At 41.2% G+C, this 16,684-nt stretch overlaps 1 protein-coding gene across 5 annotated transcripts in view; it reads right to left on the reverse strand.

Annotated features, from left to right (window-relative positions):
- Window positions 1–16,684, reverse strand: part of TENM2 (teneurin transmembrane protein 2) — a 698,234-nt gene that overhangs the window by 16,835 nt on the left and 664,715 nt on the right. For 3 of the 5 annotated variants that reach the window (XM_055717810.1, XM_055717807.1, XM_055717808.1), the window contains exons 22-26: window positions 15,755–16,004; window positions 12,764–12,784; window positions 8,545–8,777; window positions 6,871–7,025; window positions 5,501–6,375 (exon numbers count right to left, since the gene is read on the reverse strand). In XM_055717810.1, coding sequence (XP_055573785.1) covers window positions 5,501–6,375; window positions 6,871–7,025; window positions 8,545–8,777; window positions 12,764–12,784; window positions 15,755–16,004 — 1,534 coding nt within the window. The remainder of the gene's footprint in view (window positions 1–5,500; window positions 6,376–6,870; window positions 7,026–8,544; window positions 8,778–12,763; window positions 12,785–15,754; window positions 16,005–16,684) is intronic. The other 2 variants (XM_055717811.1, XM_055717809.1) reach the window with 1 other exon arrangement.

Consider the following 16,684-nt stretch of genomic DNA (forward strand, 5'->3'; position numbering starts at 1 on the left):
TTAGCTGAGTTCTTTGTACATCGTGGTTAGCTGTAAAGATGAAAAAAAATCAGTGCTTTCAACATGACTTTTTACAATTAAATCACTCAGAAACCTCAAAGTAGGCCACCTGAACTGTATAGTGTATTTCCAAAATTAATACACAAATTGGCTCCTCAGTTAAGACAAATATAAAATATGCCTTTCAGCTCCATTGCAAATGGTTGCACCCATTCAACTGAATATTGGGGAGGAAGGAAAAAAATCACCTGTGGAGCAACAAGCCTTACCAGAACCAATGGAAGCATTAGGCAAAGAAGTAGATCAATAAAACAAAGCTTCACGTGACCTAAGAGGGACCAATAATATACTGTGTTCATTTAAGCATTGCAGGATCAAATAAAGATTAAGCAGCATGATCTTCTTAGTAAAATTCACAAGTTTCTACCCATATATACATATGTATATATATTTTATATATAATTTAAGGTACTGGATAAAAGATATTCTGTTGAGATAATCTATGAAAGGGGCTCTGGGGGCTTTGGTTAAGTCTATATAACGGTCTTCACAAACTAGAATTGAAAAATACTCATAAAGTATAGATGAGGGAAGAATTTGATCCAGTCAAGCATCCATCTAGCAAGAAGAAACAAAAAGTGCAAAAAATGGACAGTTTCAAAATCCCAGAAGTTAATAATGAGATATGCCCTAAGAGTCTGTATGTGGACTTCCTTGGTGTGTTTAGTGATTAGCAGAGTGATGAAGAGAGTGCTGAGGTGTCAAGTATTATAGAAGAGACAATGTCATTTAGGACAAACTAGAAAAATCTATGAGTGGCTTCAGCGTGACTACACAGAGCTTGGTGGACGTCCAGAAAAATGGTTGGTGAAACTCCCCATCAGCAAATATATTTTAGGCAATGCAAATGAGATATTAATTTAAACTCTTCATTCACATTGCTGGGTTTTTAATTAACCCAGGAAAAATTCCAGGGGATTGCTGTGGGCTACTCACTGAAAATCTCCGTTCAAAGTACAAGGGCAGCCTAAAAAGCAAACACGGATGAGGCTGTACGGAGACCAAACCAGAAAAATTAAAACATTCTATTGTTATTTCTAGAAATCAGTGCTTTGCCCCCTGCCATGTTTCCCAGTGCTGGTAACAGGTTTTGAAATCAGCAATGGCAGAGATTAAAAGGGTTTATAAGCAAGTGATGGACAGGCTTAAACTGATACATACAAAAGTATTCTATATGAAGATCTGCAGACCACTTAGTTTACAAGCTAGATATATCAAAAATCCACTACTCAAATAATATATACACACTGCAACACCAATGTATAATGAAGGCATTTCTACTTTATCCATTGCATCAATGAAATCCTATTTTTAAAAATACCTTAAGGCTAAAAACTGTAAAATTAATAAAAGAGAAACCTTTTATGTATTACAAAATCTAGAAGTGACATCTTTTTGAGATTTTTTTTTAAATTTATGTATTATGTGAGAGCAAGTGCTTAGTAAAATAGAACACCCAGACATTTATATGAATAATAAGAATCAAGCTATATAGGAATTAAATGGTTATGTATCTTTCTTCTTAATGACATGAAGCTGGGTCTAATGAAGTAAAAGAAAAAAATTTGCAATGGAAAATATATTAATCAACCTGGGACTTCTTGGTATCATCTTCAGAAGCAGCCACTCGCTATCACAGTCTATGACACAGCATCAGGCTAGATGAGTCAGATCTGATAAGGTAACCTTTGTATCTTCAAATCAGGAGGGGTCTGGGTACACTGAAATTCCTAAGCTTTCAGTTAGAATTTTCTCTCCTTCAGTTAAGGTTTCATCCCAAGCTTTTCTACCAATAAAATTACAAGTGGAGTGATCCTTTCTTAATCCCAGTATCTTAATAAACCAGCATCTCCCTGTGACCACTGCTAACTCGCTAATATATTGGTAACCGGGACCAAGCCCGCCCAAGCAGGCAAAGCTTTCCAAGGCCGAAGTTCCCAGGACAGCTCGGGGTGAGACCAGCCGCTGCCCCCTGCCCCTCACTGAAGCTGCTCGCTGGCTCTGCCTGCAGCCTGGAGATGGTGCCCGGCTGCCTGGTGGCTCGGAGCCGACCGCACCATGGGACACAGCTGAGCACCTCTCTGTCACCTTCTCAGCTACAGATACCTGAGCTGTGCATCCCTTCAGCGGGCTTGTGATAACGCACTGAAGGCTGTTCTCCCATGCCCAGTATTATGGCACCTCTACATCTCCTGCGATGTATTTTTATAGCTAGCATTCTGGTCCGTGAGGTCTGAGACGTGTGCCGCTCAACAGCTTGCGGGTGGGAGTAGCTAGGACAGTGCTACACACGTACTGCAGAAGGAGTAACAGCAGCTTTTGACTTAACATAGAGCAGGGCAAGGTCCAGATCCACACACACTTACATATATCCCTATTTGCTCTCCCTTATAAAACCCAAAGCTGATTCAAGAAGAAAATGGCAACACACTTTTAGGATGCTCCCAAGACCAAGTGGACTGCCACTGAGGAGCCACTTCAAAGAGCTGTGCTTCATGCTCAAACCCAAACTTAAACCACCGCACGTGAGCCAGCTGGTAGCTGCTACAGTATTTAAGAGCCTTGCCTGCTCCTACTGCAAACAAACTGCACACATATACACATGCACTATATATATAAGTATGGGATGTGTACACATATAAAAATATTTCGTGTATGCATTTCTCTGCCTATACACATGCATACCTAGAGATGCTGCACAAATTGAATTTTGTGAGCATTTTCAGAGTACAGTTTCAGATAAAAGAAAGGAATATGCCCAACAAGCTAGCATGGCACTTCAACGTCTGGTTGATATAAATGCACTGAAATAAATTTTTCATAAGAACTTTAGCTCATATAGTATTTTACTACTTAGAAGACATTTGTTCTTTTCCAGTTCTGCTGCCATATTAACAATTTGGAGTATACTTATTATCTCTGTACGAATGTGGCACAGAAAACTGTTTTATTGTCCTTATAAAAACTATCATTGGCTAAGTATTTCTTTCATCTTAATTGATGTTAACTTATAGCTACCCAAATACATGGCATAATGATGAATACAGAATTTTCCCCTTGGATCTGGCTTTGAAGAACGAATAGAAACTCAAACCCAGTACTGAGTTACTGTGGTCTGTGATAGTTTAGGTTTGTAAATTCTTGTAATCTTATTAATAAACCCCTCAGCTGCGGGGGCACATGAGATTACAAAGCATATTAAGGAGTTACTGTGAGTCAGCTGCTTAGGATCAGCCTCAAGGAGATGCCTCTCTCTTTTTCTGGTATTTTCTAATGAGTATCTTGAGTGCACATAGCTAACTTCTAGTCCTCACATGAGGTTTTCCACAAACACCTACAGACACACAGCTTCTTTTAATACCTTTGTGAAGGGCATTTTATGGCTTTTTTTCTAACCTAGGTAACAGTCATCATGTCTAGTTTATTTTATACATGCATTATAAAGTATATGCGTTTTTCATGCAAAAAAATGTCTATGCTGTCCTCTCATCTATGGGCTCTGTGCTTATGAGAATGTATGTACAAATCTGGGAGAAAGTAAGTTATTTCTGCTGCCTCATCAAAGTTACTAATTATCTAAGGCAAGTACCTCAGGCTGTACTATTTCAACCTAAATATGGTAATTAACTTCCACTGATCTGAAGCAAGGGTTGTGCATCATTTCTTATTTGATCTCGGAAAAACATCTAGTTGACATGTCAGGACTATATATACATTGTTATATTTTTAGATGCACCTCAGTAAGACAGCAAAGCATCTACCTTTTGTATTTACTTAGGAATTACAGTAAAATTTTTCTAATAAATCGTGCTAATTTAGTCCTTCATGTGATTCTCAGCCACTAGTTATACCAGTTTTGTAACCTGCAACTTTCTGATGACCTTTTTTAATGTTTCATTGATTTTCCTGTAGAGTTTTAAATTACTTTGCTATTAAATTTTCTACAGTTAATTACTGGTGTTTTGAGAAATAGCTAGTTTATATGACTTCTGATCCAAATCTTGAGCTAGCTATTGAGGAAAAAACAACCAAAAAACCTACCTAGAAGGGGACCCGTAGCTCACCAACGATAACGTGCGATTTTACTGCTAACTAAAAAAAAAGCTTTTACTTGAGCTTGTAATCCGCAGGTAACATCTTTCAGGAATTCCATAACTGGATTATTTCTGTAGCCAATGTGGGGTAAAGAAATAGTCTTTGCAAAATACGAAGGAGAAAACCCCCTCCACATCTCGACCCAGAGTCTGGGTGAAAACCTCGCCAGGGCCAGGAGCGGAGGCGACCACCAGAGGGCGCTGCTTTCCTTGCTACGGAACGAGGCACCGCGGCCAGCAGCTGCTGAGCGGCGCCGCTCTGCGTGTGTTTTGAGCCGATGGTGAACACAGTCCTTTGCATTTCTGCCTGACCTACGTCTTCTCTCAAAAAGAAGGCAAGCGGCGGCGGCCCAAATCAAGGCGTTAATAAATCTAAACCGGTGTTTGTCATCACCTTAAAAATAAGCCTACAATTTCAAATGAAATAGAAAGCCCTAGTCGTACTTACTAACCGCTACTTTGAGAAATGGCATTTAGTAATCGTTAACTAATTCAAACAAAATACGTGGCATCAGACTTGCCATACTTAAAAGTTATATGTATTTTGGATACATTGTTTACCTTCTATTTTTAAATCTGTTTTGATCAATAAATGGCAATAAGACTATGAAGAATAGGATAACTGTTAATAAAATTCTGACTAGTTTTTCTAGCTTTTTAGTCTACTTCTGAACTTCATCTCCGATGTATTACATTTAAAGACGAAGTTCTGTCTTTTTACTCTACATGCTCACACACCAGTGTGCTTTTGGGTTATCGACAAATTACCGAAATCACACCAGGGCTGGGACAGAGAGCTGGGGAGCTCACTTCCTCACTTGTCTCAAGAATGAACATTCAGTGAAGTTAGTCAACATTTTAACAACCACGAGCAATATACGAGTCTGAACAGAACAATACACAATCTGAGTTCCACGGGAGGCTGCAGCATTAGGGCTCCCAGAGAGGCAGCTCGGCAGGGGCTGCGGAGCGCTGGGGCCTGGCCGGGATGGGGTTATCTGCTGCCTTGCTGACGGCTAAGAGCGGGGCCCAAACTGGTAAATCAAACACGCGTTTCAGAACGTGGCACACAGTCCTTCGTGCTGGAGCTGGAGGCCAGCTGCCCCACCGGTCTCAGACTGCGGGCAGGAATTTGGGTGGTTCAGTACCCACCCAAAGGACACGGCAAAACTGATGAAATCGAGAAGCCACTAAATCATCCCCAGTATCACATTAGGCTGAGGTGTAACGGCCTTACTCGGAATCAGTGACAAGCCTACAACCAATTTCAGTAGGGTCAGTTTAGGGCTTACTCACTACCGCTTGAAAAATAAATGTACGCTTAATATAGCCAAAAACATTCTTACTCATAAAATGTTGTCCATCCTGTTTCATCACTCTTCGTTGCTAAGAGACCACTGTTTCCGTTATATGTCATTAATCCGAGCTCCAGGGTCTGTGTTGAGACCAGCTTGAGTCCACCATTAGTGCCGACAGCCAGCGTGACAATCTGATTATCCGGCATCAGTAAATGGCGGGGCATCCCACTGGCATCCCGACGGACCTTCAAGGAGTTGCCATTGTTGTCCATCACCTCCGTGACATCGTTATCGCTGCTATAGGTGAAATTGTACAAGTACTCCCCGGTAACAAGGCTGAGAGTGTACTGGTGAATCCCGTCAGCATTGAAGACATACAGCTCCTGTTCTCCTGGAGATGCAGCTTCATATTGGTTAAAAGAATTAAGAATGGGCCTGTTTTTACTGACAGCCCTAATGCGGATATTTCCAAGATCAGCTATGTAGATGGTACCATCTGGGGCCACAGCTAAGGAAGATGGTGAATTTAAGATGGCATCAGTGGCATACCCATCATCCCCAGAATAGCAATTACAGTTGACATCATTTTTGCAATCACAGTCTGAAGCTGCCCCTGCAAGAAGGCATATTTCTCCATTGGTAGTTACCTGGCGTAGCCGATTAATTTTTTTTTCATCTGTCTCACTGATGTAAAGAACTCCTGTGTGTGAGATGGCAATGGCACTGGCTGATTCAAGTGCAGAATGAATAGCCAGTTTGCTAAGAGAGTAGTCTATACCAGGAACCTGGCAGTGCATGGGGCGTCCAGCAATAATGCTAACTTGATGATTTTCTGTGATCCGTAAAATAACATTGTTCTCTAGGACATAAAGTGAGTTGTCCATGGGATTGACAGCGAGATCAGTAGGCCACTCCAGCCGTACCTATGAGTTGCACAAATTATTACTGTAAAACTCATAACTGAACAGTACACTTCTAGTGTTTAAAATTCCATGTGTAACAACAGAAAATTAGTGAGGGGTTTATCAGCGTAAATCATGAAACCAAGTCATGAACGGCAACTACTTCAAGCAATGACTTTGTTTTTCGGAAATATTAAAGCTACGTGCAGTGGTAACTTTGGCTAATTGTGTTTCTGTGCAAAGAATGAACGCTACGTTGTGCAAGCTCTACAATAATTACAGAAAAACAGGCAATTAAGACAATAACTCCCGTTATCTCAACCTTATTTCTCTATAGTTGCATAAATAACCTGTGTTAGCCACAGTAAAAGGATGGTTCACTCATTTCAGTAATGAATCAAATATGCTATCATCTTGTGCTGCACAATGTATTTCTTAAGTGGCCAGGCAGTCATCCAAAAAAGATGCCCATCTCTTCTACAGCAGAGAGAAAAATAAATGCAGTTAAGAGTCTACCTGGGTGACATCCATGCTGGAATCACAGCTGAGAGGTCGAACAGCAGTTAGGTCATTGGAGCCCAGCAGGGTTGATATAATTCCATTCTGATCCACTTTCCTAATCATAGTGGCATCGACAAAATACATGAGGCCATACTTATCCACTGCAATTCCTGCAAATATAAAACCCAGGCATCAGTGAAGCAGTTAGGCTCCTAGCTTCAAGGCAGGCTTCATCTTATCAACAAGTCAACAAGATGGTGACATTTGTTCACTTCCCCTGTCCTTTCCTCCCTTCCAAGCTGAGCAGAGGTCCTGGAACCCTCCAAGTACCTCTAGTTCTGCTGAATAAATGGCACCAAGCAGGTTTATCCATTGAGGCTTTAAAAGAAAAAAACCCTACAGAAATCTCCCAAACATGCCAGAGAGCCAGCAGAATGCATCAGTTTACTTCTAAATTCAAACTCTGTAGGATACATTACATAAACCAGTAAGAAAAGAAAAATTATCTCCTAAATTTTAATCTCAGAAATTTGATGTGTCGCTTTCTTCGTCGGAAGGATCTAAAGAGGATGCAGAATTTTTAGAAATCTTGAAAAAATGGCTTAAAAATCTTGAAAAAATAAGTGGACAATATATTCTTTCAGGATGTTGTTTAATTCTTTGGCCTGTTCCAGTAAGGAATATGGGAAGAACATCTGGTGTTTCCAGATGAAGGCACAAGGGTTTTCAGCCTAGAAAAAAATGAAAGTTTCAATGCCTGTCACATTGGGAGTCCTTAGAGAGGAAAGGCACAGAATGAAAGGGTGCTCCCTTGGCGGAACAGAAGGATGCTGCTGCCTGTTGTGAAGGAGGGCAGGCTTTTTCCCGCTTTGATTTGGCGCGCTGCCTTGTCCATTTCTTGGGCTGAAAATAAAATATTGATCTAAAAATTTTGTCTTCAAATAGTTGCAGTGCTCATCCTATTGGGCAGCAAGAGAAGATACAGCTTTATTTTCTTAACTTCTATGCAAGACCTAACTTAAACCATGCAAGCAGCTCTGTTGATATACTCCGGATGTACGAACTGAAACTATTACCTATACAAAGAAACAGGACCTTTCATTTTTATTTGATTTTACAATCATCTAGTTATTTTCAACCATTGAAATAAACCCCAAAGATGTTTGAAACACCTGGCAATACACCTGCTTAATTCATCCTTACAATTAAGACGAAACAATGGGAAAAAAAAATCTTCAAAAGGAACACATCCCCAAATCTCTACATCATCTTGAAAACTTTTTTGTTAAAAATTAGAAACTAGGAAGGGCAAAGATCCTTTCATTTTTCCTCTGCTGCTGAAGAAAAAGGGGATACATAGAATAAAACTTCAGGAAAAAAGCCACAGCAGGCAGTTTTTCTCCCCAAAGACCATATCTCAAACAGTAATTTGTTCCCCAGCTTACATGCTTGCTTCTTGGAGTGAGCAGTACCCTGCTAATTTGTGTTCTGTTCTCCTTTTGCAGCATTTAGTGTTGGGGTAATAAAGTTTGCTTTAACTAAACAAAGCACGAACACTTGCCAATCCACTGTAATTAAAGCCCAGAATAAAAATTACCGAGCAAGGAGTGATTTAATTGCCAGATAATTATTTCCACATCCAGTCTAGCCTCAGACAGTCATTTTCTCCAGCTTCTTTTCCTACTTTACCTCGAGGGCTCATTAGGGTTGCGTCCACTGCCTTCCCTCCGTCCCCACATCTGGCTTCATCAAAGGGCAGGCATTGCTCTCCCGTTCCTGCTACCACTTCCGAGTTACCAGCTAGGTCCTTCGTGCCAGTGAGGGACTTGACCTTGTATATGCGTCGACTATTGGTGTCCGATACGTACAGTGAGCCTGAAACAGGGTCCACGGCCAGATAGTATTTATGAGCGGGATTGTTGCTTTAGAGAAAAAGAAAGCATAAAACAGAAACAGCTGAGCAGTCTAGAAACTTCACAGGCTTTCAGAGCTTGGACACTCATCAGGCACAGAGAGATCTGGAAAGAAAGTCTGACACCTTCATGCAGAGGTGGGGTCTGAAGGACTACCATCTGAGGAGCTAACTTGATTAGGACCTGGTCAGTGCTTCAGAAGGATTGTAATTTTAAATCTCATTCATCCTGCTACACCAACCCTTGCACAGCAGAGCCCCGTAAGCCAAAGCTGCACCGCAGACTTCCCTCTTCATCTCTTCAGCCCTTCAGATCTGCTGCAGGTCAATTCTCTGGCTTATCTCTACCTGTTGCCCCTCCTCCCACCATCTTCTTTAACTTCCCTTGAAAGCAGAAGTCATAGGCGTAAGATCAAAGAATCAGCTTCCGAGTTACTTATGCCACAAGATTTGTGAGTCCTTGCATAAATAGGAGGCAGAGGCATAGCAAATTTATTCCTGAAGCAAATTTGTTCTCATTCATTCTTATCAAGAATCTCATTTACGGCAGATGAAGTTGGTTGTATAACTCAAAACAGGGACCCCAAGTGTCTGACTTTAACTCCAAACCTTCTGTTATTGAAAAACTGGTCCTCAGCTTGTGATTAGAATGGGTGCTCATATGGAAAGCTACTTCTCTTCGGAAATATATGCTTTTTGACAGCTTGTCACATTTTGGAACTACTTTAGCAAATCATCTGCAAATTGAGAAATGTCAATCTTTGCGATATATATACATTCACACACACAGAACTGCAGTGCAGAAATATTTTCAAAATCTTGCCTGGCTAGTTTAACTCAATTTAGTTGGATTTTAAGCATGATGTGAATTTTCCAGCCTTTGGAGCCTATGGGTGAGCGTAAATAAGATCAATGGTGGTTTCAAAGCATAGAAGACAAATGAAGACAGGAAGAAAAAAAATGAAGGTTACTTACCAGTAACCAGAGATATTTGCCTCCAAATATCCACACTCCTAGTTACATGTGGCAAAAGTGCCCATCTCCAAGAGTGAGGATACACAGAGGTAAGTTATGATGGACATAAGCCATTTCTTGATCAGACTTGCTTGAAACTATAAGGCCACTTTCGGCAGATGGATTATCAGCAGCACAAAGACAACCGTGTTCATATGGTCATGACCAGATCTGGAGGAATGAGTAGGCCCCAAAATATCACTTTCTACAGTTATCTTCCTCTATGCCAGTCTTTGACATGTCATGATTTTACATCAATAGTTTGTTTTAAAACTGTAGAAAGTAGGAAGGAGACTGGTTTGATCAAAATTCAGTAGGCAGAGGTAATACCATCTGCTGAAGTCTAGGAGTGTAGAAATTAGAGATGAAAAAATACAATAAACAAAAAATACTTGGCAGGTTTATTTCATGCATGGATCTCGAAGTACTTTAAAAAGATGGGTATTACACCCATTTTACAGAGGAGGAAACTGAGGCACAGAGAGGTTAAGTGGTGTAGACAGTTATGCAGGGAGACTAGTGACATGCTTGAAATTAGAGCACAATCTCTTTATTCCCCAAGTTCCTCTCCTTATCTTCAGCAGCAGACTGCACCTCTTGACTAGACCCTTATCACATTCCTTCTCATCCCTCCAAAACAAGGCTCAATCTTTTTGTTGCCACACGAAAAAAGATTTCTTTCCACTTACAAATTTCCTCAGTCTCTTGTGTATCTGAGCGACACAAACACCTGCACATTTGTCACTGGTTTGAATTCTCTCTTCTTCCACCATGCTTTTCCCTCACAGTGAAGGCCAAACCTTGCTGTGATGGTAGCGTTGCGCCCTACTTCACAAACCCACCCAAATTTAGCTCAGGGCTTTGCAACAGTGGCAGATGAGCCGACAACGGTGTGTTGCAGCTGCAGGCTGGCTGCTGCCTCTCTGCTGGGCTCCAGCTCGGAGAGCCCTTTGCCTGGCCCTCCTAAGACACATAGCCCCCCACCTTGGGCCAACGGGGTCCCGAGGCCGGTGCAGACCGGAGCTGTGCTGGCACAGCCGCTTGCTGCCGGAGGCAGGGGCTGGGCTCGGTCTGGGTGGTGGGAGCTGCTGGGGGGGCTGCCCACCTGCCTGACACGGAGCAGCAGCCGCTCCGTGACACCGGAGGGGCCTCGCATCTTTCTCGATGTGATTCTGCTGGCCTGTGCTTGCCTTCCTGAGTGAGCACGGCCCTGCTCCCCTTCTGCCCACAGCTAGCGCCAGGTATGTCCCCCGTTACCAGGACGGGATAAGGTACGAGTCAGCGTAAAAAGCAATGGCAGAACATGGGCTTATTTCCCTCTCCTCTTCTGCAGTCATCGCTGTGCCCGTGCAGCTTGCCCTGCCTCTCTTCTCTCTCCCGACTTCTGCCAAGGAGTCAGCCACAAGCTTTTTTGCCAGACCAGGGAGCAACTCCCCGGCGCTGCAGCCCTGCCGCTTACCCCTTCACCCTCTCCCGAGCTCGGTAAGGGGACAGAGAGTGGAAGTGTCTCCACATAAAACATTTGGGGGGCTGTGGCAGAAAATGACTGTTGAAAGGTGACATGCACTCACCGCGTCCCCAGAGAAACAGCGAGATTATGAGCTCAAACAAGGATGTATTTTATAAATGAGTAGTAAATATTTCTCAAAGCGGCACCCGAGCAACTGAAGACCTCTGCCTCTCTTTTCTCTACGCCATTGTAATCTTTTATTCAAATTACAGGAAGCCAGGGAATGTACCTTGTTTCAAAAGATTTTCCATAACATTCGGCATCGCTCAGAGGCTTCTGTCAATAAAGTCTCTGCCTCCAGCCCTCCCCAGCAAATGCAGCAGTTACCACCAGGTGCAGCCTTACTCTGTCTGTGCAGGAGCCCGATGCCTGACAGGGAGTGCAGGCAGGATCAACCTGTCCTCCCTGATCTTCTCATATGCGTATCAAATTCATGACAGTGCAACAACAGCTTTTCTTGAAATTTAACAAAAAGGACAAGCTGCCCAGAGCAAACCTCTAAGCACCTGGAAAATTAACTAAGCTTAGTTAATACAAACAAGGAGCTTCCAGCATCACCAATAATCATTAGCAAATTGTGAATGAATTAATCCAGATAAGAAAATGTAGTAGCGTTACACCTGCTATACCAAATTGTATTTTGAAGGGGAAATTATACTGTTTAGTCCAGACCATCTCCTGCATCTAACTGGTATTACAGAAATGGAAAGTATGGCTTTAAAAGGGTGATGCACAGCACACTATGGAATAGTTTACAACAGCTCTTTTTTGTTCTTGCCCTTGATATTCTCCCGGGGGAACATCCTCCCCATCCCAGGTGTGGCATGGAAGAAGGTACGAGCATTTCCTATGCTGCTGCCATCCAGAAGGATGCATCCAGTGCTCAGGTGAGATGATTAAAAATCTTTTCTGCTAACATCCAGAAAGGTTATGCCTCTCCCTCATGAATCTTACAGTGACTGCATCTAGTGGTTGCATACAACCAGCCCCACAGGTTGACTGACTGTTAAATGTATTTGATGAAAGAAAACAGACACTAAATTATGAAAAAGGACAGAGGGTTCAGAAAATCATTAATGACCGGAAAATGAGTTTTTGACCTATTTGCAGTCATTAGTGCTTTTGTGAACCTTTCTGGCATTTGTAAAACTGCTGTTGTAGTTTACCTCAACCATTTAGACCAATTATAGACAGCAGGGAGAAGTGTTTATAGAGAAGTTAGCTTGGGGTTCATTATACTTGCATTCTACTAGAAATTTCTAATTACTGTCAGAACTTATTTGGTTGCTTTTTGACTGCATTTCATAATTGCTAATGCTTATCATATTCATAACACACAATTAGCACATAAAAATGTTTCTATATGTGGTACATGAAGAACATAACATTACACAAGAAGCACAACACAAAAAGCAAACACAATGAAGCAAACAAACCATATCAAATTATATGGGAAAGAGCTCGTGTCTTACCTATGTTTAAACTCTTTATTTCTTTATAGAAAGGGAACAGAAGAAAAAAGAACAAACAGTTAGCTGAAGAATAGATGGTAAAGCAAACATAGTATTTGTTTTATTTTACAAAAGGACACAGGAGAAGATACCTCTTTTCAGCACTAGCCTTAGCTTGGTTTACGGATGAAGAGGGACTGGGAGTGACAGAATTGCAAGCTAGTTCCCTAGTAGGAGACCCATGCCCCCACCCCCCAACCCCCCATATATTTTACAGGAAACTTGCTGGACGATTGGAAAGGTTTTTGCATGGAAATATGTGTAGCTTGTGGGCCAGGAGCAAGAGAAACTGGCAGTTTTCTGAATACAGAACCAGGAAGGGGGAAGCACTGGGCTTTGGGTATTGTCTGCAACTTGGGGGCAATCTCTTTAATAAAAATTAAATTTGACTTGATTAAACAGGCTATTTCTAAACAAGTTTCTACTACGCAGTTTATTTTTCTCTCCTCCCACTCTCTAATTGCTTAAAGTAAGTTTGGATGCTACCTGGTATCTATTTAAGACTATCAAAGCAAATCTTAGGGGAAAAAACCCCACCCTGTAAGTGAGCAGTAAGATACTGTACAATAGGAGTTTTATAGCGTTGATTGATCTCTAATTTACTGTCTAGACACAAAGTCAAAGGAAAAGTGTCCTCTACTTCCAAGAATAAATTAATACCTTCTCCACACCACAGTGTTTCACTGTGTTTATGTCATTTCCATTTAGGAATATCCACTGAACGAAACAGAGAGGTGCGTTACTCCTGAGCTGCAGCACTCAAGGCACAGCCCCAAACTTGCAATACCAATGTTGAGTGTGGCATGCAACACTCCTGAGTCAAAATTCTGATGAGTCACTCAGATCAGGTACCTTCATAAAGGACAGGGTGAAGAAAATATGCACACTGGGATATTCTGACTAATAAGGTTATCTAAGATTTACATGGGCTTATGTAAAACCAAAATTACATCCGCTGTAAAATCTAAATAAAGTGATGTATTTGGTTTGTAATAAATATGGACCTACTATTTGCAATGTTATTCAAGCTACTTGATACTAGCTGAAGACTCTGCTATTGTTCACACTTAAATGGCTCAAATCTTCAAACTCTTACCCATGTAACTCATACAGATTTTAAGATGACCGATGAATCCGAATTACTACTACAGATGATGTTTGCTGGACTGGACCTTAATTCCCTTTAGAGGAACAGGGGGCAAAGACATCACTGCAAATCCTAAAAAATCTGCGTGTCAAGTCATTTGCAGCTGTTCAACAGCACTCAAAATACAATAGCTTTACTCTTCATTGTTAATGGTTATACCAGAAGCTAAAGAAAGTATGCTATGGAAAACAGACTTTCATAAAAGAAAAGAGAAAGTGGACAAAAGCAGATTAAAAAGTCCATCATCTAGTTTTTTATTGATGTCCTTTCCCATTTTCCCCCACGTGCTGAAAAGCCCAAGCTCTCTTTTACCTAGAGAGAAAGCAAAGTACTCGGACTAATACTGTTGTTAACTTGGAGACAACACTTTCAAATATCAGGTGTGCTAGGAAACTTTTGTCACTGGCTGATATTAGGAAGTGAGGTGCATATAAATGCCTTATATTAAGTATCCTAATTTGAAAACATTGCTCTTCACCTATAAAGCTGCAGTCCTATTTACTAGAAAGCTAAACAGAACTGATGAAATTAGGAAAAAAAATCAGCATATTCTATGTAATACAGAGTTATAGCGTATATTGATATAAATATTTATAGCAGGTCACACATCCATACCAGCTACCTTCTGTGGTTTACAGTGAGCTGCCATCAGAAAGTGCTGGATGATATATGACTTTTTTTTTTTTTTTTTAAATATAATAAGGCAGCCTCATGGTGTATGAGGTAGGTGTCAAGAGAGTGTTTTCAGAGTAGAATTGGCCTGAATCGGATCTCTTTTCTCTTATATAAAATCAGAATCCACAATAGTGACATCAACAGAATGACATGAATGGAAGAGAGGTGTAAAATAGAGCTAGGCCTCCTATTCTCTAGCAGTCCAATGATTTTGCACTTTTCCCCACTAATTAAAACTTAAAAGTACAGTGGAAGCAGAGGAATTGGTTATTGGCCATATCATTATAAAACAAGGCTAATGCCCCAGATTCACTCAATGTATTTTGCAGCTATATCCAATTTACAGGAGCCCTAGTACTATCGCCGATGTGGGCTGCAGAAGTATCAGAAGACAGCCAATGCTATTTTTCCTCATTTTTCTGCAAATACTCAACAGAGCTGTAACTATAAGGCCCAGTTACATGAGTTATGGTTTGAAGCAATAGCTCTTGCCTCTCCTAGAAGAATGAAAAAAGGAGATGGAACAGAAATGGGTGAAGTGGTACACTCTACACTCATGCCTTCCCTATTAAGTGACCAAATCTTAATGTTGGGAGGTGGGAGGGCGCAGGACGGGGGGACAGAGATACAGTCTTAAAGAGTTCTGACGATGCAAAGTGACTCTGCATGTCAATCTTAACTGCACTTGTCAACCTACAGAAACAGACTTATGAGCATGGGAAAGTGGCTCTCAAAACCATTTCTAGGAAAACCTTCCTTCTAAACTCGTAAGACTGTTGTTACACCTTTGCTTATCACTGCGGCTCAATACCTACAGGCAGTCAATTCTGTAGTTTTCAGACAAAACTAAATTATATATAGTACTGAGGGGAGATTGTATCAAATGATCACCAACAAGAAAGAAGATGGTTTGTACTTTTTGTACAAGCTGGTTTGTACTCTTCTGTTCTTCTTTATAGTCATTGCTCTGATAAGCTACAGACTTTGAACTATGCATTTCTGTGCCCCATTTCTCCACTGGAATTTAAATAGGTTGAAAGTGACAATGTTTTACAAAATTATAAAAAGTAATGGTAAAGGCTGATTTGAGCACAGGCTACAGAAATGAAGTGCTAAGATTAACACCTTACCTCAGCTCCAATATACTAGTAACATTCCTGGATGGGAAGATACGCCGAATATAGTTAAAATCTCCAACAAAGAGACTTCCATCAATACCCACTGCCAGTGCTACAGGGGCCAAAAGCTTATTTCCCTCTGCCAGACCATTGCAGCTAGGACAGGATATGCTTCTTCGGCGCCCATTCCCCATAATGCTGGTTATCACAGCTGGCTGCTGAGTTAGAAACTGATTTTCTCCATTGCCTTTGTGCAATATACCTAACAATAAAGAGGAGAAGAAGTGGTTATTACTGTCATACATTGCAGGGGACTTCAGGTAGTTCTCTTTTCAACAGCTGCTGTTAAGGACTGTACACTGAAATGACTCCAGCATTTGGTTCTTCAACGGTGCAAAAAAGAGTGAAAGGTCTCTGCAGTAGTAAAAATAAAGGTGGAGTGAATATTCTCTGTTAAAACACACACACACAGCCACAGACCCAGCCCTAAGCCCTGAGTCCTTTGGTATTCATTGTGAAGAAAACATTGCCATGCAGCTCTCTGGCCTGGCACAATGGTTTCAACTGCCTTATTAACTGGGAGGTGAGAAGGCAAACAGTGGGGAAGAGGTGCTCCTTATTTGTATCCCTGGATCTTCTCACTCTAGTTTCCTATGTTACAGTTTATTTGAAATTTCGTCAACCTCACTGTTCTCTTTCCACCTCTCAGTCTTTCACGTGTTTTTCATGGAAAATGAAAAATGAGAAATGGAGAAGCCAAAGAAGATGACAGCACAGAAAATGAAAAGATAGGAAAGAGATGAAGCTCCTAGCAGGGCTCCTAAGGATCAATGATAAAAGGCAAGAGGGAAGCTAGTGGTAAGGATCTTTATTAGGCTTCAAGAAATGCCTTTCAGATCAGATTTTTTTTCAAAATATTTGTTCAAAGAGCAGACTCCTGCT

Source organism: Falco cherrug, chromosome 8, assembly GCF_023634085.1.
Source record: "Falco cherrug isolate bFalChe1 chromosome 8, bFalChe1.pri, whole genome shotgun sequence".
NCBI classification, from domain to species: Eukaryota; Metazoa; Chordata; class Aves; order Falconiformes; family Falconidae; genus Falco; species Falco cherrug.